Genomic DNA, 27,382 nt, shown 5'->3' with positions numbered 1-27,382 from the left:
CCCTCCGTAACGGAATCAAACAAAGAGATGCCGTCCCTCCGTAACGGAATCAAACAAAGAGATGCCGTCCCTCCGTAACGGAATCAAACAAAGAGATGCCGTACCTCCGTAACGGAATCAAACAAAGAGATGCCGTAGCCGTCCCTCTGAAACAGAATCAAACAGAGATGCCGTAGCCGTCCCTCTGAAACAGAATCAAACAGAGATGCCGTAGCCGTCCCTCTGAAACAGAATCAAACAGAGATGCCGTAGCCGTCCCTCTGAAACAGAATCAAACAAAGAGATGCCGTCCCTCTGAAACGGAATCAAACAGAGATGCCGTAGCCGTCCCTCTGAAACGGAATCAAACAAAGAGATGCCGTAGCCGTCCCTCTGAAACAGAATCAAACAGAGATGCTGTAGCCGTCCCTCTGAAACGGAATCAAACAAAGAGATGCTGTAGCCGTCCCTCTGAAACGGAATCAAACAGAGATGCCGTAGCCGTCCCTCTGAAACGGAATCAAACAAAGAGATGCCGTAGCCGTCCCTCTGAAACGGAATCAAACAAAGAGATGCCGTAGCCGTCCCTCTGAAACGGAATCAAACAAAGAGATGCCGTAGCCGTCCCTCTGAAACGGAATCAAACAAAGAGATGCCGTAGCCGTCCCTCTGAAACGGAATCAAACAGAGATGCCGTAGCCGTCCCTCTGAAACGGAATCAAACAGAGATGCCGTAGCCGTCCCTCTGAAACGGAATCAAACAAAGGGATGCCATAGCCATCCCTCCCGAAACGGAATCAAACAAAGTCGGTAATGCGCATTGTCAACACAAGCTCCTATGTTTGTCTGTATGTTAGTCAGTGTCTCTCTCCAGACACTGACTATCAACTGCATTTGAGGTAGATATGAGCATTACAGTGCATTTGGAAAGTATTCAGACTCCTTCACTTTTCCCACATTTTACCACCTTTTATAGCTTATTCTAAAATTGATTTAAAATAGTTTTTTCCCACATCGATTTACACACAATACCCCCGAATTACAACGCAAAAATAAGTTTAGACTTTTTTGCAAATGTATTAAAAATAAAAAACGATCACATTTACATAAGTATTCAGACCCTTTACTTTGGCAGCGATTACAGCCTCAAGTCTTCTTGGGTATGATGCTACAAGCTTGGCACACCTGTATTTGAGAGGTTTCTCCCATTCTTCTCTGCAGATCCTTTCAAGCTCTGTCAGGTTGGATGGGGAACGTTGCTGCACAGCTATTTTCTGGTCTGTCCAGAGATGTTCGATCGGGTTCAAGTCCGGGCTCTGGCTGGGCCACTCAAGAACATTGAGACTTGTCCCGAAGCCACTCCTGCGTTGTCTTGGCTGTGTGCTTAGGGTTGTTGTCCTGTTGGAAGGTGAACCTTTGGCCCTGTCTGAGGTCCTTGGGGGGGGGGGGGGCTTGGGCCAGTTGCTGCGGGGGGTGCTGAGATGTTGGCCGGGGTTGGGGTAGCCAGGTGGAAAGCATGGCCAGCCGTAGAGAAATGTTTATTGAAATCCTCGATTATTGTGGATTTATCAGTGGTGACAGTGTTTCCTAGTCTCAGTGCAGTGGGCATCTGGGAGGAGGTACTCTTATTCTCAATGGACTTCAGTGTCCCAAAACTTTTTGGAATTAGTGCCCCAGGATGCAAATTTCAGTTAGGAAAGCAAAGGCTAGCGTTTTCAAACTGACTGTATTGGTTCCTGACTTCCCTGAAACGTTGCATATCGAGGGGACTATTCGATACTAGTGCAGTACGCCACAGGGTGTTTTTGTGCTGGTCAAGGGCAGTCAAATCTGGAGTGAACCAAGGGCTATATCTGTTCTAAGTTTTACATTTTTTGAAAGGGGTATGCTTATTTAAGATGGTGAGGAAAGCACTTTTAAAGAGCAACCAGGCATCCTCTACTGACGGGATGAGGTCAATATCCTTCCAGGATACCCGGGCCAGGTCGATTTAGAAAGGCCTGCTTGCTGAATTGTTTTAGGGAGCGTTTGACAGTGATGAGGGGTGGTCGTTGGACCGCGAACCCATTACGGACGCAGGCAATGAGGCAGTGATCACTGAGATTGTGGTTGAAAACAGCAGAGGTGTATTTAGAGGTCAAGTTGGTCAGGATGATATCTGAGGGTGCTCATGTTTACGGATTTGGGGTTGTACCTGCTAGGTTCCTTGATAATTTTTGTGAGATCGAGGGCATCTAGTTTAGATTGTAGGATGGCCGCGGTGTTAAGCATATCCCAATTTAGGTCACCTAGCAGTAGAAACTCTGACGATGTATGGGGGGCAATCAATTCACATATGGTGTCCAGGGCACAGCTGGGAGCTTAGGGGGGTCTATAACAATAACAGTGAGGGACTTATTTCTGGAGAGATGGATCTTTAAAAATAGAAGCTCGAACTGTTTTGGCATAGACCTGGATAGTATGACAGAACTCTGCAGGCTATCTCTACAGTAGATTGCAATTCCGCCCCCTTTAGCAGTTCTGTCTTGATGGAAAATTTTGTAATTGGGGATGGAAAAATCTGAATTTTTGTTGGCCTTCCTAAATTGGGATTCAGACACGGCTAGGACATCAGGGTTGGCGGAGTGTGCTAAAGCAGTGAATAAAGTAAACTTAGGGAGGAGGCTTCTGATGTTAACATGCATGAACCCAAGGCTTTTACAATTGCAGAAGTCAACAAATGACAGTGCCTGGGGACACACAGGGCCTGGGTTATATCACTCATACACCATGTGAAGAGTCAGAGAGGCCAGTACAACCCGCCTTGGCAGCAGCTAATGGGGGTCCATAATAAATACAGATTAGCCTCCCCTAATGGCTACATCCAGACGAGACCCTTGAGTGAGCCTTAAAACATGAACTTCATGTACCGTCATGACTACCAGCAGACAGAATCCGAGTGAGTCTGCAGTTAAAGCCCTGAGGAAGAAACATCTTCTGCCTGCCCTGAGCTGGACAGAAAACCTGCATGTTTAATACCACTGGAGCCCATGTAAGGAGATTACCCTGAGCTAAATCAATCAACACTGTTTTATTGTTTAATTTCTTGATCTACTTGTGTTCCATATTAAGTTATTTTTGTATTATATATCAACATTTATTATTTTTATGTTTGTATCTCGTGTACATAGTGGGATGCAAGAAAATACTGTTTCTCAGAAATGCAACACGGAAAGGGGATACCTAGTCAGTTGTAGAACTGAATGGATTTAACTGAGATGTCTTCCACATTTAACCCAACCCCTCTGAATCAAAGAGGTGCGGAGCCACCTTCATCAATATCCACGTCTTCGGCGCCCGGGGAACAGTGGAGGTCACACTCTGGAGTCATGCACCATTGGAGTAATGGTCATTGGTATGGTTATCAGGGAGTATAACAAAGTGCAACAATGGCAACAAATTGGCCTATATATTGATAGGGATAAATTGAAATGTTTCTTACAGAAGCAATATGAAAAGCATATGCATAACCATGGTAGCAATTGAAAGGGAACAGTTAGGAGGTTATGGGAAAATTATTAGACCAAAGTTGAGGCCACAACAGTTCACCTGACACAAGATGGAATCCAAACTTTACACTGTTGATTTTTTACATTTAGTGTACTGAAAATACTCAGGATACATTAGTAACATGATATGAATATTCCTGGAAAATGTGCTGTAAGTGCAACATAAGACAATAAAAATGACAAGGGTTTGAGTGAGAGGACTAACTGGTGTCTCCAAGTGGTCACACACCTCTCCAAAGTGTACACAGTTCCTAAGTCATTTCAATTCATTTTTATGACTCAAAGAAGAGCCTTCAACTATAAAGTGCTTTTTTTTGTTCTGCTAGTGGTGCCGTTGAGGAACTACAGTGAACACACTTGTAATTATTTTGTTTGGAACACAAACCAGCATCCCTGCCATCACACAGTTACTGTTGTTGTTTATGCAATCCAAAAATGGTCCATTATAAATCGCAATCTGGGTTAGGTGGGCATCATTTGAAAGCCTGTTCTATTGCCAGCATGACTAGCTAAGTTAAGGGTGTTTAGGCTTTCACAATGCATTTCAGGGAAATGGATCATCATTTTGGTGCGCATAGAAAGGAGTCATGAGTGTGTTCATGTGCAGCGGCAAATGTTCTTCACAATGGATAAACAGGCTCATTCTGTTCAGAACAACCCACGGTATGACCTCATGTCATCTTGTAACTGTACATCAAACATAGTGATTATAAACGTTGACACTATATAACATGAGTTTTATGATATGGAAATGTAAAGTGCACATTTGGACTCAAAACGGTATTATAATCCTTAACATCTCATCTTTCAAAAGACATAGAGTCCTCTTAATTTACAGCATTTCCCTCACTCAGACATAAAAAAGTAGCAAAAGTTGCCCAATTAGCGTGATGGATGGGAGCAACTGCTTGTCTCGCTCAAGTTCAAAATGGCTGTCAGTCAAAACCCATACAGCACTATGAAGTGCAGAGCCAGAGTTCTGACATCAAGTATAGCATGTTACTGTAAAGCCACTGTGTTCCAATTTAGGCATTTATCAGTGCCCAACTCTGCCATTTTCAACCCATATATGGGTACCAGTATAAAGGGTTAAATAGCTACATTAACTTAGCAGCGCTACATTAGTCTTGCTTACTTCTAGATCCTTACACTCTCTGGTTTCCTCCTGTGCAGGGTTTTCTGAACAGTGAGCGGGTGTCCAGGATGGTGCAGAGTGGCGGCTGCTCGGCCTGCGACTTCCGTGACGTCTTCAAGAAGAACATTGAGCGCCGGGTGCGCAGCTTGCCCGAGATCGACGGCCTGAGCAAAGAGACAGTGCTGAGCTCCTGGATCGCCAAGTACGACGCCATCTACAGAGGGGATGAGGACCTACGACGCCAGCCCCAGAGGATGCACCTCAGTGCCGTGTCCGAGTTGATACTCAGTAAGGAGCAGCTGTACGAGATGTTCCAGCTGATTCTGGGCATCAAGAAGTTTGAGCACCAGCTGCTGTACAATGCCTGTCAGGTGAGAATTGGATCACATACACGTACACACAAACACATGCGCACACACTTTTTTGCCCTCTACATAACATTTAATTGTTATCAATTTCTAGATTGTTTGAAGTGCTGCCTAGGTAACCACAAAACTATTAATGTTAGGATACATTGTATCATCAAGATGCAATATGCCCAATGTGGTATACTAGCGGGGATATTGGAACAGAAACCGTGAGTCTAATGTCCTTTCCTTGATCACTTTCCTTAACTCAGGTGGCTCCAGCTAATCACAGGTCTCTTTGAATGCGTATCTTAAAGGTCATTGGCTGATGAGACTTTTTAATCAGTGTGATCTCCCTCACCATGGCCTTGTCAACTAAGGCAAGGGTGTACTCCCTCCCCTTCACCTTTTTCCAGGGGGTCTTCCATGGCACCAATTAGTAGTAAGCGGTGGCTGTAACTAGTAAGCGTATGTTGGTGTGATCAGTGGTTACTGTCATTTGTAAACTGTAAACCATTTAGGCTTATTCATCTGAAGGCGTATTTTGAAATAAATGCCATTGTTACTAGTACTGGGAGTAGAGAAGCTTCTTTTGACTTGAAAATGGGAGGCTAATCACAGGAACCATTAAATTACTTCAATCCCACTTCCTAGCTGGTTGATGAATAGAAAGTTTGTCCTCAGAATTATTTCAAAAGAATGTGTGCTAATGTATTGTTCATTATTACATTGCCACCCATTAAGATAATGTGCTGTGTGAAGAACTCAATTAGACCTGATTCCTCCCGTAAATTTGAATAAGGCCTGTTCTTGTCAGTCCTAATGTCTATAGAAGCTAATGGTGTTCCCACAATAATGAGACTTGCAGACACCAGACAATTGGCTCATCTCCATAGCAACCTTCTGGCTCATTGTTCCTTTTATGCTATTCACCAATGCCATTTTTGCTGATCACTTAGCAGATAACACAGTGCTTGTTAGAGCAGGTCTTGGATCAGTTTTGTGTATTGTCCATTAATGGTTAGTAGATGGAGAGGAGATGATCCTTGAACAATGTATTGGGGTATACTTCTTAGCACAATCTCATGGCTGATGGACTCTTGACCCCTGCACCTTGGCCTTGCCTGTATAAAAGACAGTGAGTGAGTGTGTGAGTGAGTGTGTGAGCGAGCGAGATGTTAAACATCCTCTTTCAGGAAAGACAAATCATGAAGACCCATTGATTAGGCTCTCCCAGCTATTGATCTGGCAACCCTGCATTAACAAAGACAGCCGACTTCGATGATTTAACAAAAGCGCATTTGCGAAAAAAGCACAATCGTTGCACGAATGTACCTAACCATAAACATCAATGCCTTTCTTAAAATCAATACACAGAAGTATATATTTTTAAACCTGCATATTTAGCTAAAATAAATCCAGGTTAGCAGGCAATATTAACCAGGTGAAATTGTGTCACTTCTCTTGCGTTCATTGCACGCAGAGTCAGGGTATATGCAACAGTTTGGGCCGCCTGGCTCGTTGCGAACTAATTTGCCAGAATTTTACGTAATTATGACATAACATTGAAGGTTGTGCAATCTAACAGGAATATTTAGACTTATGGATGCCACCCGTTAGATAAAATACGGAACGGTTCCGTATTTCACTGAAAGAATAAACGTGATAGTTTCCGGATTGGACCATATTAATGACCTAAGGCTCGTATTTCTGTGTGTTATGTTATAATTAAGTCTATGATTTGATAGAGCAGTCTGACTGAGTGATGGTAGGCACCAGCAGGCTCGTAAGCATTCATTCAAACAGCACTTGCGTGCATTTTGCCAGCAGCTCTTCGCAATGCTTCAAGCATTGCGCTGTTTATGACTTCAAGCCTATCAACTCCCAAGATTAGGCTGGGGTAACCCATGTGAAATGGCTAGCTAGATAGCGGGGTGCACGCTAATAGCGTTTCAAATGTCACTTGCTCTGCATGGGTAACGCTGCTTCGAGGGTGGCTGTTGTCGATGTGTTCCTGGTTCGAGCCCAGGTTGGAGCGAGGAGAGGGACGGAAGCTATACTGTTACACTGGCAATACTAAAGTGCCTATAAGAACATCCAATAGTCAAAGGTATATGAAATACAAATCGTATAGAGAGAAATAGTCCTATAATTCCTATAATAACTACAACCTAAAACTTCTTACCTGCGAATATTGAAGACTCATGTTAAAAGGAACCACCAGCTTTCATATGTTCTCATGTTCTGAGCAAGGAACTTAAACGTTAGCTTTCTTACATGGCACATATTGCACTTTTACTTTCTTCCCCAACACTTTGTTTTTGCATTATTTAAACCAAATTGAACACGTTTCAGTATTTATTTGAGGCTAAATTGTTTTTATTGATGTATTATATTAAGTTAAAATAAGTGTTCATTCAGTATTGATGTAATTATCCTTATTACAAATAAGCTAATCAGTTAATCGGTATCGGCTTTTTTTTTTTGGTCCTCCAATAATCTGTATCGGTATCGGCGTTGAAAAATCATACTCGGTCGACCTCTAGCCCAAACTGCTGCATTTACCCTGACTCTGTTGCAAGAGAAGTGACACATTTTCCCTAGTTAAAAGAAATTCATGTTGGCAGGCAATATTAACTAAATATGCAGGTTTAAAAATATATACTTGTGTATTGATTTTAAGAAAGGCATTGATGTTTATAGTTCGGTACACGTTTGAGCAACGTGTACCTAAGCGATTATATGCAACGGAGGACAGGCTAGATAAACTAGTAATATCATCAACCATGTGTAGTTAACTAGTGATCATGATTGATTGTTTTTTATAAGATAAGTTTAATGCTAGCTAGCAACTTACCTTGGCTTCTTACTGCATTTGCGTAACAGGCAGGCTCCTCGTGGAGTGCAATGTAAAGCAGGTGGTTAGAGCGTTGGGCTAGTTAACCGTAAGGTTGCAAGATTGAATCCCCGAGCTGACAAGGTAAAAATCTGTTGTTCTGCCCCTGAACAAGGCAGTTAACCCACCGTTCCTAGGCCATCATTGAAAATAAGAATGTGTTCTTAACTGACTTGCCTAGTTAAATAAAGGTGTAAAAAAACAACAAAAAACAATCGGTGTCCAAAAATACTGGTTTCCGATTGTTATTAAAGCTTGAAATCGGCCCTAGTTAATCGGCCATTCCGATTATTCGGTCGACCTCTAGTGTGAGGGAATGTTTGTACATTCTATTATACGTTTGATTTGTTTGACTGCCTTTAAGTTTGCCCCTTTCTCTCTCTCAATTAAGTTCAAGAGCTTTATTGGCATGGGAAACATATGTTTACATTGCCAAAGCAAGTGAAGTAGATAAAAGTGAAATAAACAATAAAAATTAACAGTAAACATTACACTCACAGAAGTTCCAAAAGAATAAAGACATTTCAAATGTCATGTCTCTCTCGCTCTCTCCCTCTCATATGCTTTCCTTCCCTCTATATTCACACATTCATGAGACATTTGTTTAATATGCAAGTCTATTTTTGGAGTGTTTCGCACAAGCTGTATGAAGACTGAAATACCTTTAGTATCTATGAGGTACCACACAGGGATCTCAATAAAGAAGCTAAAAAATAAGACATAAACCAAAGATGTATTGAGTGATAGTGAAAATGACAGTGGAATGAACGAAAGACAAGGAGAAAGAGAGGAGGATGTAGAAACAGAGGGATGAGATTGCTCAGGTGTGCTGGTGGAGGACTGCAGTTGCTCTGAGAGGGTGGCAACCCCCTGGTGAAGAGCGACAGCAGGCAGAAGTGTGTGTTTGTGTGAGTAGATAGTTTGACATTTCTCCTCTCCCTCTCTAATGATCACATCCTGGCGTTGGGCCGTAAGGGCCACCCCTGTCGTCTCTCGTTAGTGCTTGGAGCGAACAGGTGAGGGGGAGGCGAGTGAGCAGGTGAGCCGGCAGGAAAGGCTAATAAATTAACACACGGTGCACAGCCTCGTCAGCTCTCATATTGAGCTTCTCTTTCGCACTCTTTCTGTTATCTTCATCCCTTCTTCTATCCTAATTCTGTCTTGGTTTCTCTCTGCATCTTTCTCTCTTTTTCGATATCCCTCTTTCTTCCTCACCCTCTTATTCTCTCACTCCTTTTCCCTGTTTCATTCTGCTTCTAATCTTCTCTCGCCCCCTCTGCCTCTCAGGCACCAGGAAGCTGCCCAGACAGACATGCAGCCAGCCAATGTAATCAAACCCAGTGTAATCTCCCAATACTTTTTCCATCAAAGCCTTCGGCGTGCCCGCCTATTCCTCTAGTCCGCCATTTGAGTTCAGAAAGTACCATTAGAGACAGGATTGGCATCCTCTGTCAAAGTGTTAATGGAATAACATTTAAAGATGGGACTTTGGGACCGTTCTCGGAAAGATGTGTCGACTTCAAACCTGTCATTGATGGCTTTGATTAGTAGCTTCATATGCCTTGTTGTCATAGAAATGGTTGGAATGGCTGTGTGAGAAAGAAAAGTCAGGTTAGCCCTGCAAGAAGAATATATTAAGATGACAAAAGTGTGAATGTGTTTGTGTGTGTACGTGGGCATGCATATCTATTTTTTGTATCCTTCTAAGGTCAGTTGTGTACATGCAACAATGGGTTGATAACAACCACATATACACTTGTTGCATGTACACATGATGAATCTGAAACTGTAGTTTTCAAGCAAGTGTTTCTCTCAAGCTATCAGAGAGAAAATTGGCACAGCTCAGTCCGGACCTATTACAATGCCAAGTGAACGTCTACATACGCCTTGCACAGTTGTCACGTTTTCCTGCCTGGATTAAAATTATATTATTTTTCCTAATGATCTGCATAACTTGCTCCACATTTTTTAAGTGAAAGAAAAAGTTTCATAATTGTGTGTGTGTGTATATATATATATATATATAATATATATATATATATATATACATGCATACATACACACACACACACACACACACACACACACACACACACACACACACACACACACACACACACACACAGTGGATATAAAAAGTCTACACACCCCTGTTAAAGTGGCAGGTTTTTGTGATGTAAAAGAATGAGACAAAGATAAATCATGTCAGAACTTTTTCTACTGTTAATGTGACCTATAATGTGAACAATTCAATTGAAAAACAAACAGAAATCTTCGAGGAGGAAAAATGAAAAATAAAAACCTTACAATAACCTGGTTGCATAAGTGTGCACACCCTCTTATAACTGGGGATGTGGCTGTGTTCAGAATTAACCAATCACATTAAAACTCATGTTAAATAGAAGTCATTACACACCTGCCATCATTTAAAGTGACTGATTAATCACAAATAAAGTTCAGCTGTTCTAGTAGGATCTTCCTGACATTTTCTTAGTTGCATCTCAGAGCAAATGCCATGGTCCGCAGAAAGCTTCCAAAGCATCAGAGGGATCTCATTGTTGAAAGATATCAGTCAGGAGAAGGGTACAAAATAATTTCCAAAGCATTACATATACCATGGAACACAGTGAAGACAGTCATCAAGTGGAGAAAATATGGCACCACAGAGACATTACCAAGAACTGGACGTCCCTCCAAAATGTATGAAAAGACGAGAAGAAAACTGGTCAGGGAGGCTTCCAAGAGGCCTACAGCAACATTAAAGGAACTGCAGGAATTTCTGGCAAGTACTGGCTGTGTGCTACATGCGACAACAATCTCCCGTATTCTTCATATGAATGGGCTATGGGGTAGGGTGGCAAGACGGAAACCTTTTCTTACAATGAAAAACATCCAAGCCCGGCTGAAGTTTGCAAAAACAAACATCAAGTCCCCCAAAAGCACGTGGGAAAATGTGTTATGGTCTGATGAAATCAAGGTTGAACTTTTTGGCCATAATTCCAAAAGGTATGTTTGGCGCAAAAACAACACTGCACATCACCCAAAGAACACCATACCCACAGTGAAGCATGGTGGTGGCAGCATCATGCTTTGGGGCTGTTTTTCTTCAGCTGGAACTGGGGCCTTAGTCAGGGTGGAGGGAATTATGAACAGTTCCAAATACCAGGCAATTTTGGCACAAAACCTTCAGGCGTCCGTTGGAAAGCTGAAGAGGAAGTTCACCTTTCAGCACAACAACGACCCAAAGCACACATCCAAATCCACGAAAGCATGGCTTCAACAGAAGAAGATTAATGTTTTGGAATGGCCCAGCCAGAGCCCAGACCTGAATCCAATTGAACATCTCTGGGGTGATCTAAAGAGGGCTGTGCACAGGAAAGTAATCCTTCTAACCCCCCTCCCCCCCCCCAAAAAATATATAGATGTTCTATTGTAAAGTGGTTGTTCCACTGGATATCATAAGGTGAATGCACCAATTTGTAAGTCGCTCTGGATAAGAGCGTCTGCTAAATGACGTAAATGTAAATGAGATGTCCTCGCAATCTGACAGATTTGGAGCGCTTTTGCAAAGAAGAGTGGGAAAATATTGCCACATCAAGATGTGCCATGCTTATAGACTCCTACCCAAAGACTGAGTGCTGTAATAAAATCAAAAGGTGCTTCAACAAAGTATTAGTTTAAGGGTGTGCACACTCATGCAACCAGGTTATTGTGTTTTTTATTTTTCCCCTCAAAGATTTCAGTTTGTTTTTCAATTGAATTGTTCACGTTATAGGTCACATTAAAGGTGGAAAAAGTTCTGACATGATTTATCTTTGTCTCATTATTTTACATCACAAAAACCTGCCATTTTAACAGGGGTGTGTAGACTTTTTAAATCCACTGTGTGTGTGTGTGTGTGTGTGTGTGTGTGTGTGTGTGTGGTGTATACACATACACACGCGCACACACACGCACGCACGCACAGTGAGGGGGGAAAAGTATTTGATCCCCTGCTGATTTTGTACGTTTGCCCACTGACAAAGAAATGATCAGTCTATAATTTTAATGGTAGGTTTATTTGAACAGTGAGAGACAGAATAACAACAAAAAAATCCAGAGAAACACATGTCAAAAATGTTATAAAATGATTTTCATTTTAATGAGGGAAATAAGTATTTGACCCCTCTGCAAAACATGACTTAGTACTTGGTGGCAAAACCCTTGTTGGCAATCACAGAGGTCAGACGTTTCTTGTAGTTGGCCACCAGGTTTGCACACATCTCGGGGGATTTTGTCCCACTCCTCTTTGCAGATATTCTCCAAGTCATTAAGGTTTCGAGGCTGACTTTTGGCAACTCGAACTTTCAGCTCCCTCCACAGATTTTCTACGGGATTAAGGTCTGGAGACTGGCTAGCCCACTCCAGGACCTTAATGTGCTTCTTCTTGAGCCACTCCTTTGTTGCCTTTGCTGTGTGTTTTGGGTCATTGTCATGCTGGAATACACATCCACGACCCATTTTCAAAGCCCTGGCTGAGAGAAGGAGGTTCTCACCCAAGATTTGACGGGACATGGCCCCGTCCATCGTCCCTTTGATGCGGTGAAGTTGTCCTGTCCCCTTAGCAGAAAAACACCCCCAAAGCATAATGTTTCCACCTCCATGTTTGACGGTGGGGATGGTGTTCTTGGAGTCATAGGCAGCATTCCTCCTCCTCCAAACACGGCAAGTTGAGTTGATGCCAAAGAGCTCCATTTTGGTCTCATCTGACCACAACACTTTCACACAGTTGTCCTCTGAATCATTCAGATGTTCATTGGCAAATTTCAGACGGGCATGTATATGTGCTTTCTTGAGCATGGGGACCTTGCGGGCGCTGCAGGATTTCAGTCCTTCACGGCGTAGTGTGTTATCAATTGTTTTCTTGGTGACTATGGTCCCAGCTGCCTTGAGATCATTGACAAGATCCTCCTGTGTAGTTCTGGGCTGATTCCTCACCGTTCTCATGATCATTGAAACTCCACAAGGTGAGATCTTGCATGGAGCCCCAGGCCGAGGGAGATTGACAGTTCTTTTTTGTTTCTTCCATTTGCGAATAATCGCACCAACTGTTGTCACCTTCTCACCAAGCTGCTTGGCGATGGTCTTGTAGCCCATTCCAGCCTAGTTTAGGTCTACAATCTTGTCCCTGACATCCTTGGAGAGCTCGTTGGTCTTGGCCATGGTGGAGAGTTTGGAATCTGATTGATTGATTGCTTCTGTGGACAGGTGTCTTTTATACAGGTAACAAATTGAGATTAGGAGCACTCCCTTTAAGAGTGTGCTCCTAATCTCAGCTCGTTACCTGTATGAAAGACACCTAGGAGCCAGAAATCTTTCTGATTTGAGAGGGGGTCAAATACTTATTTCCCTCATTAAAATGCAAATCAATTTATAACATTTTTGACATGTGTTTTTCTGGATTTTTTTGTTATTCTGTCTCTCACTGTTCAAATAAACCTACCATTAAAATTATCGACTGATCATTTCTTTGTCAGTAGGCAAACGTACAAAATCAGCAGGGGATCAAATACTTTTTGTATTTGATTGCGTATTTCTTTGCACACTTGGTGGAATCACCTTTGGAAGCCATTACAGCTATAAATAATTTGGAATATGATTCTACTAACTCTTAAGACAACATATCCATTGTTTTTGTCAAAAATGCTCAAGCTTGATTCCACCAAGAGTTGTTAGAATCTTATTCAAAATGATTTACAGTTGAAATGGAGGTGCATAACGATGGCGACGTCCATGCACTTTACCACAAATGCCTCGTTTGCTAAGTTCACCGTATTGTACATTGCTCTAACAATTTTTTTGTATCGTTATTAGCACAGTATACATTGTCCCACTTTTACCTCCAAGATGCCAGCAAAGCAAGAAAGTCAATTGTGAAGATTTATTGGCACATTGAACCAACTCTGTGGATAGTGCTAAAACAATGACGTCATATCTGATTTCCGACATCTTCATGCACCTTCGCCATTGCTGCCAAGGTGCTGCCACCAAGTATTACACACAATCAAGACATCTTAGTTTTTTATTGTTTAAAGGTTGAATATATTTTTTTTTCTTTGAAAATGTAGAGCAAGTTGTGTAGATCAGTAGGGAAAAAAATCCAGTCATCTTTTTTATTTTTTTATTAAATTTGAATGCAGCAAATGTAACAACTGTGCAAGGGCACTGTACTGTTTAAAAATAAATACAATGATTTCACCATTTTTTAACCAGGTAGGCCAGTTGAGAACAAGTTCTTATTTTTTTTGTACTGTATGTGCAACTGACATGTTCATTTTATAATGGTAACATGATCAACTCCAAGAAGTGCCCAACAGAGTATAATGTTTTTTCTACACAATCTTTCATCAGTGTTTGCTTGCAGTGCAGAATTCCAGTGCCTCTACAGTAGATCCCAGTAAGGAATGAATCTTTTAATTTTGTCAATGAGGTTCTGTCAGATAGGAGCGCTGACAGAAATTCAAAAACCTAGCAGACAAGTGGAACTCTCCAAGCTGATAAGACAATGAGGGATAACAGTAAAGGGGGAGATAAGCCTCTAAATTTAACCCAGATTAAAAATGGATACAACACCACTTAAAAGTAAGCCCTAGGTGGTTTTGTAAAGAAAGAGAGAAACAGAGAGGGAACGTGATGGGCACGGCAACACCTTTAATCACATTAGGCCCTACACCTACATTTTAGAGGAAGTATGACCTCGCAAGGGACAAACCTAACGTTGTTAAACCTCAAACCCAATTTTGTAAGTGGAACCTGTTTATTGACTTACTGGTCATGAACTCAGGAGCCACGTGTGAATGGCGCATACAACACTACAGTGAAAATGTTATTCAATCAATAACCAACTTTAAGTAATCTATTTCTTGCAAGCCCAGAGGCCTCATTTACCATGATAGAATCAACCTGTGTGTGCTTCAATGCCTGTCCTTCTGTCTGTTTTATTTAGTCAACCGTTATTCACAGCCATCCCCACCCGTAATAACTCACGTGGTTTATGTATGCAGCCGAATGGCAATTACTGCTTTAAATCTTCCCTTTGTCTGATGTTCCTTGTTTTGTTGGAATTGACCGACGCCAGCAGCAACATGTAACTGGATTAACAATAAATGTATTCGAAGAGCAAGTTTTTCATACTGAAGTTTAATGACCATAAATCCTTCTCGTTTGTATGACTTATAGGATATTTGGGATGTTTTGTGTCAAGACTAGACGTAAGTAAATATTATGTATGGCTGAGTTTGACATCTGAAGCTACTAAATAGAGAATCCCTTTCAGATGAATGGGCAAATTTCCTTTCATTAGTTACAAAACAATATGACGTTTTCAAAATGAAGATGTATTTGTTGTCAGTGCACATGACAAGTTATAATGAAGCTTACATTTCCTGAATGCAAATGCAATGCCTTTACTAATTAGCCATACATGATTAATGAGAGCTGTTGATTATCTGTCTCATATTGTATGTGTAATTACATATCTGATGTAGATGTACAGTTGAAGTCGGAAGTTTACATACACCTTAGCCAAATACATTTAAACTCAGTTTTTCACAATTCCTGACATTTAATCCTAGTAAAAATTCCCTGTCCTAGGTCAGTTAGGATCACCACTTCATTTTAAGAATGTGACATGTCAGAATAATAATAGAGAGAATGATTTATTTCAGCTTTTATTTCTTTCATCACATTTCCAGTGGTTGAGAAGTTTACATACACTCAATTAGTATTTGGTAACATTGCCTTAAAATTGTTTAACTTGGGTCAAACGTTTTGGGTAGACTTCCACAGGCTTCCCACAATAAGTTGGGTGAATTTTGGCCCATTCCTCCTGACAGAGCTGGTGTAACTGAGTCAGGTTTGTCGGCCTCCTTGCTCGCACACGCTTTTTCAGTTCTGCCCACAAATTTTCTATAGGATTGAGGTCAGGGCTTTGTGATGGCCACTCCAATTCCTTGACTTTGTTGTCCTTAAGCCATTTTGCCACAACTTTGGAAGTATGCTTGGGGTCATTGTCCATTTGGAAGACCCATTTGCGACCAAGCTTTAACTTCCTGACTGATGTCTTGAGATGTTGCTTCAATATAGCCACGTCATTTTTCCTACTCATGATGCCATCTATTTTGTGAAGTGCACCAGTCCCTCCTGCAGCAAACCACCCCCACAACATGATATTGCCACCCCCGTGCTTCACGGTTGGGATGGTGTTCTTTGGCTTGCAAGCCTCCCCCTTTTTCCTCCAAACATGACGATGGTCATTATGGCCAAACGGTTATATTTTTGTTTCATCAGACCAGAGGACATTTCGCCGAAAAGTACAATTTTTGTCCCCATGTGCAGTTGCAAACCGTAGTCTGGCTTTTTTATGGCAGTTTTGGAGCGGTGGCTTCCTTGCTGAGCGGCCTTTCAGGTTATGTCGATATAGGACTCAGAAGCTTCTAAAGCCATTACATAATTTTCTGGAATTTTCCAAGCTGTTTCAAGGCACAGTCAACTTTGTGTATGTAAACTTCTGACCCACTGGAATTGTGATACAGTGAATTATAAATGCAATAATCTGTCTGTAAACAATTGTTGGAAAAATGACTTGTCATGCACGAAGTAGATGTCCTAACCGACTTGCCAAAACTATAGTTTAACAAGATGTTTGTGGAGTGGTTGAAAAACTAGTTTTAATGACGCCATCCTAAGTGTATGTAAACTTCCGACTTTAACTGTAATTTTTACTAATAATTTCAACCAATGGCTAGTACTAGCTAATATGTTTGCTAATGAGTCCTTAGATTATGGTATGTCTGTTTTATTTAACCTTTATTTAACTAGCCTAGTCAGTTAAGAACAAATTATTCTTTACAATGACGGCCTAACGGGGAACAGTGGGTTAACTGCCTTGTTCAGTGGCAGAACGACAGATTTGTACTTTATCAGCTTGGGGATTTGATCGTCCAACACTAACCACTAGGTTACATGCTGCCCCTTAACCTGAGGTAAAATTATACCGTTGAAGTTTAAGATCTCTTATCTAATAAAGAAACAAAATCAGCTAAATGTGATGGATTATAGATCTCTCTGTCCACAGATGCGTTTGCTTTTCAAAGAGGACCTGATTAAGGTGGGTTTGGCTAGCAAAGGTGAGGAGCAACTATAGCAGGCCTAGCTCCAGTTGTGAGAACATGGTTCACCAGTCACATGCATCATTAAAGTAACATCAGGGATTCAAAATCTGCATTTACACAGGCAGCCCAGTTCTGATCTTTTGCCCAATTATTGGTCTTGACCAATCAGATCTTTGGCCAATATCAGAATTGGGCTCCTTGTGTAAACACAGCCAAAGAGGGGGTACGCCTACCAATGCAAATCTCTAAATGACCAGACACCATAACAGCCTAATTAAGTTTACATTTTATTAGTCGTATGTACAGGATACACATGGTATACACCAGGGATTATCAACTAAATTCAGCCGCTGGCTAATATGTTTTCCTGAGTGGATGGTCGGGGGGTCGGCACATAATCACAATTAATTTGTAGACTGCAAATTGACTGCAAGAATCCCAAACTGTTACTCGTTGATTGAAGGATCGAACCAAGGTGCAGCGTGGTAGGCGAACATTTTACTATTATTTAAAATGAACACCGACAAAATACAAAACGAACGTAAAGTTCTGCAGGCTACACAGCAACTATACAAAAACAAGATCCCACAAACTAAAGGTGGAAAAAAGGCCGCCTAAGTATGATCCCCAATCAGAGACAACGATAGACAGCTGCCTCTGATTGGGAACCATACCCGGCCAACAAAGAAATAGAAAAACTAGAATGCCCACCTAAATCACACCCTGACCTATGCAATAGAGAAATAAAAAGGCTCTCTAAGGTCAGGGCGTGACACAAATGGATATAATATTTGACTAAAACATAATAATTTCAAACCTTGTTTACATTTGTATATGAGCACGTGTCGCTCTATTATGCGTGGGAATTCTTGAACAGATTTCCAAAATTAAAATCACTTGGAGTTGATTTTTCTGGTGTTTTTACCATCTTATACTGAATGTCCAACCATAAAACATTAAAATAATAAAAATAATTTGCTCAACTTGGGGGGCCAAAAGAAACACCTTTGGGCCAAATTCGGCATGCGCACCGTGATTTGGGGAACCTTGGTATACACCGTCCAATGAAATGCTTACTTGCATTGTCGAAGGAACCTGCAATAACAAATAAGAATATGAACATAAAGTAAATGGCTCAGTAGAATAAAGATTTTAGTATAATATGGGTAGGTGACTTTTGTGACGCCCATTTGCTGCGACAGCCGCCGCATTAGGACTTCGGGTGGTCAAGCGTTGGAGTTATTCCATATTGTTCAGCCCACACACTATGCGGAGAGGTTTTGTTTGTCAAATCCAATCAAATAAAATGGTATTGGTCACATTAACATATTTAGCAGATGTTATTGGGGGTGTAGCGAAATGTTTGTGTTCCTAGATCCAACAGTCCAGTAATATCTTACAATTCACAACAATACACACAGGTCTAAAATAATGGAATTAAGAAAGATATAAATATTAGGACGCGCAATGTAGGTGTCTGGAGTATAACTACATATATGTGAAGGGATGTATAGACATGGACAGTATGTGGATAGAATATTTTGTATATCTGTAAAATAGTGTGTGTGTATGTATGTATGTATGTATATGTATGTGTATATATATATATGTATGTATGTATGTGTATATACATACATACATACATACATACATACATACATACATACATACATACATGCATGCATGCATGCATGCATGCATGCATACATACATACAGTTTTCAGTCAGTTTTCATACACTTAGGTTGGAGTCATTAAACTCGTTTTTCAACCACTCCACAAATCTTAGTTTGGGCAAGTCAGTTAGGACATCTACTTTCTGCATGACACAAGTCATTTTTCCAACAATTGTTTACAGATTATTTCACTGTATCACAATTCCAGTGGGTCAGAAGTTTTCATACACTTTGACCGTGCCTTTAAACTGCTTGGAAAATTCCAGAAAATAATGTAAAGACTTTAGAAGCTTCTGATGGGCTAATTGACATCATGTGAGTCAATTGGAGGTGTACCTGTGGATGTATTTCAAGGCCTACCTTAACTCAGTGCCTCAGCTTGACGTCATGAGAAAATCAAAAGAAATCAGCCAAGACCTCAGAAAAAAAATTGTAGACCTCCACAAGTCTGGTTCATCCTTGGGAGCAATTTCCAAACACCTGAAGGTACCACGTTCATCTGTACAAACAATAGTACGCAAGTATTAACACCATAGGACCACGCAGCCGTCATACCGCTCAGGAGGGAGACGCGTTCTGTCTCCTAGAGATGAACGTACTTTGGTGCGAAAAGTGCAAATCAATCCCAGGACAATAGCAAAGGACCTTGTGAAGATGCTGGAGGAAACAGGTACAAAAGTATCTATAGCCACAGTAAAACGAGTCCTATATCGACAGGACGGATAGCTGATCATCCTCGCAGTGGCAGACCATGTGTAACACCTGCACAAGATCGGTACATCCGAACATCACACCTGCAGGACAGGTACAGGATGGCAACAACAACTGCCCGAGTTACACCAGGAATGCACAATCCCTCCATCAGTGCTCAGACTGTCCGCAATAGACTTAGAGAGGCTGGACTGAGGGCTTGTAGGCCTGTTGTAAGGCAGGTTCTCACCAGACATCACCGGCAACAACGTCGCCAGGACCGGCAAAAAAATGCTCTTCACTGATGAGTCGCGGTTTTGTCTCACCAGGGGTGATGGTCAGATTCGCAGTTATCATTGAAGGAATGAGCGTTACACCGAGGCCTGTACTCTGGAGCGGGATCGATTTGGAGGTGGGGTGTCCGTCTTGGTCTGGGGTGGTGTGTCACAGCATCATCGGACTGAGCTTGTTGTCATTGCAGGCAATCTCAACGCTGTGCGTTACAGGGAAGACATCCTCCTCCCTCATGTGGTACCCTAACTGCAGGCTCATCCTGATATGACCCTCCGGCATGACAATGCCACCAGCCATACTGCTCGTTCTGTGCATGATTTCCTGCAAGACAGGAAAGTCAGTGTTCTGTCATGGCCAGCGAAGAGCCCGGATCTCAATCCCATTGAGCACGTCTGGGACCTGTTGGATCGGAGGGCTAGAGGCATTCCCCCCAGAAATGTCCGGGAACTTGCAGGTGCCTTGGTGGAAGAGTGGGGTAACATCTCACAGCAAGAACTGGCAAATCTGGTGCAACCCATGTGGAGAAGATGCACTGCAGTACTTAATGCAGCTGGTGGCCAGACCAGATACTGACTGTTACTTTTGATTTTTACCCTCCTTTTGTTCAGGGACACATTATTCCATTTCTGTTAGTCACATGTCTGTGGAATTTGTTCAGTTTATGTTTGTTGAATCGTATGTTTGTACAAATATTTACACATGTTAAGATTGCTGAAAATAAACGCAGTTGACAGTGAGAGGATGTTTCTTTGTTACGTTTGAAATGAGTAAAACAGTATGTAAACATATTCAAGTGACTTGTGATTCCATGTCCATAGGGAAGCAGCCTCTAAGGTGCAGGTGTTGAGTAACCGGATGGTAGCAGATAGTGACCGTGACTAAGTTCAGGGCAGGGTACTGGGTAGAGGCTGGCTAGTGATGGCTATTTTAACAGTCTGATGGCTTTGACATAGAAGCTGTTTTTCAGTCTCTCGGTCCTAGCTTTGATGCACCTGTACTGACCTCGCCTGCTGCATGATAGTGGGGTGAACAGGCCTTGGCTCGGGTGGTTGAAGTCCTTGATGATCTTGTTGGCCTTCCTGTGACATCAGATGCTGTAGGTGTCCTGGAAGGCAGGCAGTGTGCCACCGGCGATGCTTTTGGCAGACCGCAACACCCTCTGGAGAGGGTTGCGGGCAGTGCAGTTGCCGTACCAAAGTTGTCAAAGGAAAAGTTTGGGTAATTATGAATTTGAGGCTTCAGTTGATTCAGGCAGTACACACAGAAACATGCTGGAACACAACATACTTTCCCATCTAATATTACTCATTATCTTTTTTTCAAATGAGACGACATTGCCTCGCCTACATATGGAGAATGGCTGTGTGTTTCTCTGTTTCCATCAAACACCACCTTTCCAGATTTTTCCTGCAATAAAGACATGAAACGACCGCTGGATGGCACCTTAGAAACGTCACTTGTTAAGTTAAGCAGTTTTGCCACTCTACTCTAAAATCACTTCAGGGTTGGGAGTTAGACTATCGAGAGGGAACAGCTTTGCGGTGTAGGCGTGAGTGTGTGTATGTTTGTGTAATTACTTTGTATGTGTGTTTGAGTGGGTGTGGGAAATCCTGGCCAGTGAATGCCCCAATTGCACATATTTCTGTGTGTCTGTGCCAGCCGTTCCCCATTCTCTAGAGAAAGACTCCCTGTTAGCCTTAGAATATCAATGAATGTGCTCTTGAGAAACTACCTAGTGGAGGGATGTCACACTTCCCCCCATCCCTAGCAAACACAGCTGATTTTAAACTAATTGCATTCTAAACTGAAGCTCATGACAAGTTGATTATTGAAGTCAGGTGTGTTAGCTGAGGCGGGGACAAAAGTGCGACACCAATCAGGCCCTCGAGGACTTGAGTTGCTCGTCCCTGACCTAGTGCACCATTTTGTCAGTCCACAAAAGGAAATCATATATCTTGCACCTTTGGCAGGGATTACAGCATTGAGTCTTCTTGGGTATGACGCTGCAAGCTTGGCACACCTGTATTTGGGGAGTTTCTCCCATTCTTCTCTGCAGATCCTCTCAAGCTCTGTCATGTTGGATGGGGAGCATCGCTGCACAGCTATTTTCAGGTCTCTACAGAGATGTTCGATTGGGTTCAACGCCAGGTTCTGGCTGGGCCACTCAAGGACATTCAGAGACTTGTCCCGAAATCACTCCTGCGTTGTCTTGTCTGTGTGCTTAGGGTCGTTGTCCTGTTGGAAGGTGAACTGTCTCCCCAGTCTGAGGGAACAGGAGCAGGTTTTCATCAAGTGTTCCGTTGCGTTCCCTTGGAGGAGGGAACTGCTACACTCAACTCCCCATGGAGTGAAAGAGGTGTGACTGTAGGTGCGGGTAAGGATGACTGAGGCAGAGAATATTACCGTTAACAGGGAATTTATTTCCTTAACACGGTAAATGTGGGGAAAAGGGGCTGGACGGAACCAAAGCAAAGAAAGTAAAAATTAGTGTCACCCCCTCCTACTTTACCTACCCACTACTTACCTATTCTTAACACCACCTGGCGCGCTAACCAAAATACAGGGGGTGGTCTGCCCAGGTCTTACCTAGTGTGCATAGACAGAGTACATACTACGGGTATATGTATGCCCGCAGGCCTCTTGCCGTACACTCCCAAGGTGCCTTCCCCTTCCCCCTGGGAACAAATGAAACAGAATAAGTCACCAAACTCAGAACAATTTTGAATAAACCAAAAACACTAGGTACTATAGAAAACACATACATCTGCACGACCGGCTACAAAATACTTTCCAACAAATTATACAGACCAACAACCAACACAGCACATACAAAGAAGCTCTCTCTACTAACAAAGGAACACTGGCTTTTCAAGCTGCAGAAGGTGTCGGTATTTGCAGAAAGCTGTATCCCCTGACGAGAGGGCGGGGTCAGATCGACAATCTGCAATGGGGCCGACCAATCAGCTGCTTGGAATCCAGGAAGCCATTTCCTGAAACATATACACATCCAAACACATACAACCCCAAAACAACACAGAAACTGGGGAATATAACACAAGGATATCTCTGTACTTTGTTCCGTTCATCGTTCCCTCGATCCTGAATAGTCTCCCAGTCCCTGCCACTGAAAAACATCCCCACTACATGTTGTTGCCAGCACCATGCTTCACCGTAGGTATGGTGCCAGGTTTCCTCCAGATGTGATGCTTGGCATTCAGGCCAGAGTTCAATCTTGGTTTCATCAGACCAGAGAATCTTGTTTCTCATGGTCTGAGAGTGCCTTAAGGTGTCTTTTGGCAAACTCCAAGTGGGGCTGTCATGTTCCTTTTACTGAGCAGTGGCTTCTAAGTCTGGCCACTACCATAAAGGCCTGATTGGTGGAGTGCTGCAGAGATGTTTGTCCTTCTGGAAGATTCTCCCATCTCAACAGAGGAACTCTGGAGCTCTGTCAGAGTGACCAGCGGGTTCTTGGTCACCTCACTGAACAAGATCCTTCTTCCATTCATTTAAGAATGTTGGAGGTCACTGTGTTCTTGGGGACCTGCAGAAATGTTTTGGCACCCTTCCCCAGATCTGTGCCTCGACACAATCCTGTCTCTGAGCTCTACAGACAAATCCTTCGACCTAATGGCTTGGCTTTTGCTCTGACATGCACTGTCAGCTGTGGGACCTTATTTAGACAGATGTGTGACTTTCCAAATCATGTCCAATCAATTGAATTTACCACAGATGGACTCCAATTAAGTTGTAGAAACATCTCAAGGATGAACAATGGTAACAGGATGAACCTGAGCTCAATTTTGAGTTTCATATCAAAGGGTCTGAATACTTATGTAAATATGGAATTTTTGTTTTTTATTAACTAGATTCATGAGAAAATTGTTTTTATTTCACATTTTAGAATAAGGCTGTAACGTAACAAAATGTGGAAAAAGTCAAGGGGTCTGAATATTTTCCGACTGCACTGTATATACTATAAAAAATATTACATAACATTACATTTTATAACACTTTTCACAGCACATGAAGTTTGAGCCCTCAGCCCACTACTTTACTACCACATATCTACTGTGTGTGTGTGTTCATGGTCCCCGCTGGTCCATAAGATGTATTATCAGATTAATAATAGAGTTACATGTAGTCATGGCTCTGTAGTACTGTGTGCCTCCCACTGACTGATCTGGACTTTGGGATTGTGAAGAGACCTCTGGTGGCTTGTCTTGTGGGATATGCATGGGTGTCCGAGCTGTGTGCTAGTAGTTTAAACAAATGGCTCGGTGCATTCAGCACGTCAATACCTCTTACAAAACAAGTAGTGATGAAGTCAGTCTCTCCTCTACTTTGATCCATGAGAGATTGACATGCACATCATTCATTTTAGCTCTCTGTGTATAGTTAAGGGCCAGCCGTGCTGCCCTGTTCTGAGCCAATTATAATTTCCCTGTCCCTCTTTGTGGCACCTGACCACACGACTAGACAGTAGTCCAGGTGCGCAAAACTAGGGCCTGTAGGACCTGCCTTGTTGATAGTGTTGCTAAGAAGGCAGAGCAGGACTTTTATTATGGACAGACTTCTCTCCGCCTTAACTAATGTTGCGTCAACATGTTTTGACCATGACAGTTTACAATCCAGGGTTAATCCAAGCAGTTTAGTCACCTCAATTTGCTAAATTTCCACATAATTCATTACAAGATTTTGTTGAGGTTTAGGGTTTAGTGAATGATTTGTCCCAAATACAATGCTTTTATAAAAATATATATATATTTACGAATAACTTATTTGTTGCCACCCATTCTGAAACTGACTTTAGTTATTTAGGTGTTGCAGTAATTTCACTCGCTTTAGTAGCGGATGTATATAGTGTTGAGTCATCCGCATACATAGAAGCACTGACTTTACTCAAAGCCAGTAGCATGTAATTAGTAAAGATTGAAAAAAGTAAGGAGGTTAGACAGCTGCCCTGGGGAATTCCTGATTCTACCTGGATTATGATGGAGAGACTTCCATTAAAGAACACCATCTGTGTTCTGTTAGACAGGAAACTCTTTATCCACAATATAGCAGGGTGTGTAAAGCCACAACACACATGTTTTTCCAGCAGCAGACTATGATCGATAATGACAAAAGCCACACTGAAGTCTAACAAAACAGCTCCCAAAATCTTTTCATCATCAATTTCTCTCAGCCAATCATCATTTATGTAAGTGCTGTGCTTGTTGAATGTCCGTCCCTAAAAGCATGCTGAAAGTCTGTCAATTTGTTTACTGTAAAATAGCATTGTATCTGGTCAAACAAAATAAAAAATGTGCTAAGGGTTGGTAACAGGCTGATTTTTGTCGGCTCTTTTAGCCAGTAAAGGGTTCTTTAATATGCTTGGGTGACGGAATGACTTTTTCTTCCCTCCAGGCCTGAGGGCACACTTTATGGTAGGCTTAGATGTGGCAATCTGTCTACTATTATCCTCAGTAATTTTCCATCCAAGTTGTCAGACCCAGGTAGCTTGTCATTGTTGATAGACAACAATACCTTTTGCACCTCTTCCACACTAACTTTTCGAAATAGAAAATTACAATTTTTGTATTTTATAATTTGTTCAGTTGTACTTGGATGTGTAGTGTCGGTGTTTGTTTGTTGCTAGCATATCATGCCTAAGTTTGCTAAACTTGCCGATGGAGGGGGAAAATCATTAGTAGTTGGCAATATCAGTGGGTTTTGTGATGAATTAGCCATCTGGTTCAATGAGTGATGGAGCTGAGTTTGCCTTTTTGCCCAATATTTTATTTATGGTGCTCCAAAGGTTTTTACTAAAATTCTTTATATCATTTTCTTTGTTTTATAGTATAGTTTCTCTTTGTTTTATTCAGTTTAGTCACACAATTTTCTCAATTTGCAGTACGTTTGCCAATTGATTGTGCAGCCAGACTTATTTGCCATACCTTTTGCCTCATCCCTCTCAACCATAACATTTTTCAATTGCTCATCAACCCACAGGGATGGAGAGAGAGGGAGGGAGATTCAGAGAGAGAGAGAGAGAGAGGGAGGGAGATTCGGAGGAGAGAGAGGGAGGGAGATTCGGAGAGAGAGAGAGAGGGAGGGAGATTCAGAGAGAGAGAGAGGGAGGGAGATTCAGAGAGAGAGAGGGAGGGAGATTCAGAGAGAGGGAGGGAGGGAGATTCAGAGAGAGAGAGAGAGGGAGGGAGATGCGAGAGAGAGAGGGAGGGAGATTCAGAGAGAGAGAGGGAGGGAGATTCGGAGAGAGAGAGAGGGAGGGAGATTCGAGAGAGAGAGAGGGAGGGAGATTCGAGAGAGAGAGAGGGAGGGAGATTCGGAGAGAGAGGGAGGGAGGGAGATTCAGAGAGAGAGGGAGGGAGGGAGATTCAGGAGAGAGAGGGAGGGAGGGAGATTCGGAGAGAGAGAGGGAGGGAGGGAGATTCGAGAGAGAGAGATGGAGAGGGAGGGAGATTCGGAGAGAGAGAGAGTGGAGGGAGGGAGATTCGGATAGAGAGAGGGAGGGAGGGAGATTCGGAGAGAGAGGGAGGGAGGGAGATTCGGAGAGAGAGAGGGAGGGAGGGAGATTCAGAGAGAGAGAGGGAGGGAGGGAGATTCGAGAGAGATAGAGAGAGGAGGGAGGGAGATTCAGAGAGAGAGGGAGGGAGGGAGATTCAGAGAGAGAGGAGGGAGGGAGATTCAGAGAGAGAGAGGGAGGGAGATTCAGATAGAGAGAGAGAGGGAGGGAGATTCAGAGAGAGAGAGGGAGGGAGATTCGGAGAGAGAGGGAGGGAGGGAGATTCGAGATAGAGAGGGAGGGAGGGAGATTCGAGATAGAGAGGGAGGGAGGGAGATTCGGATAGAGAGAGGGAGGGAGGGAGATTCAGAGAGAGAGGAGAGGGAGGGAGATTCGGAGAGAGAGAGAGGGAGGGAGATTCAGAGAGAGAGGGAGGGAGGGAGATTCAGAGAGAGAGAGGAGGGAGGGAGATTCGGAGAGAGAGGGAGGGAGGGAGATTCAGAGAGAGAGAGAGGGAGGGAGATTCGGAGAGAGAGGGAGGGAGGGAGATTCGAGAGAGAGAGAGAGGGAGGGAGATTCAGAGAGAGAGGGAGGGAGATTCAGAGAGAGGGGAGGATTCGAGATAGAGAGAGAGAGGGAGGGAGATTCGGAGAGAGAGGGAGAGAGGGAGGGAGATTCAGAGAGAGAGAGAGAGGGGGAGGGAGATTCAGAGAGAGAGGGAGGGAGGGAGATTCAGAGAGAGAGGGAGGGAGGGAGATTCAGAGAGAGAGGGAGGAAGGGAGATTCAGAGAGAGAGAGAGAGAGGGAGGGAGATTCAGAGAGAGAGGGAGGGAGATTCGGAGAGAGAGAGAGAGGGAGGGAGATTCAGAGAGAGAGGGAGGGAGATTCAGAGAGAGAGAGAGGGAGGGAGATTCAGAGAGAGAGAGGGAGGGAGATTCAGAGAGAGAGGGAGGGAGGGAGATTCAGAGAGAGAGGGAGGGAGGGAGATTCAGAGAGAGAGAGAGGGAGGGAGGGAGATTCAGAGAGAGAGAGAGGGAGGGAGGGAGATTCAGAGAGAGAGAGAGAGAGAGGGAGGGAGATTCAGAGAGAGAGGGAGGGAAGGGAGTTTCAGAGAGAGAGAGCGAGAGAGAGAGGGAGGGAGATTCAGAGAGAGAGGGAGGG

The 27,382-nt window shown here is 42.9% G+C and overlaps 1 protein-coding gene across 1 annotated transcript in view; it reads left to right on the top strand.

The window, feature by feature from the left end:
- Positions 1-5,449, top strand: part of LOC106584557 (calcium-dependent secretion activator 2) — a 91,664-nt gene extending 86,215 nt beyond the window's left edge. Inside the window, exons 3-4 of the mRNA XM_082968255.1 lie at positions 4,701-5,033; positions 5,426-5,449. Coding sequence (XP_082824381.1) covers positions 4,701-5,033; positions 5,426-5,449 — 357 coding nt within the window. The remainder of the gene's footprint in view (positions 1-4,700; positions 5,034-5,425) is intronic.
- Positions 5,450-27,382: the final 21,933 nt, after the last annotated feature.

This window comes from Salmo salar, chromosome 23, assembly GCF_965601325.2.
Source record: "Salmo salar chromosome 23, fSalSal1, whole genome shotgun sequence".
Taxonomy (NCBI): Eukaryota; Metazoa; Chordata; class Actinopteri; order Salmoniformes; family Salmonidae; genus Salmo; species Salmo salar.
This window is presented reverse-complemented; position numbering and strand designations above follow the sequence as displayed.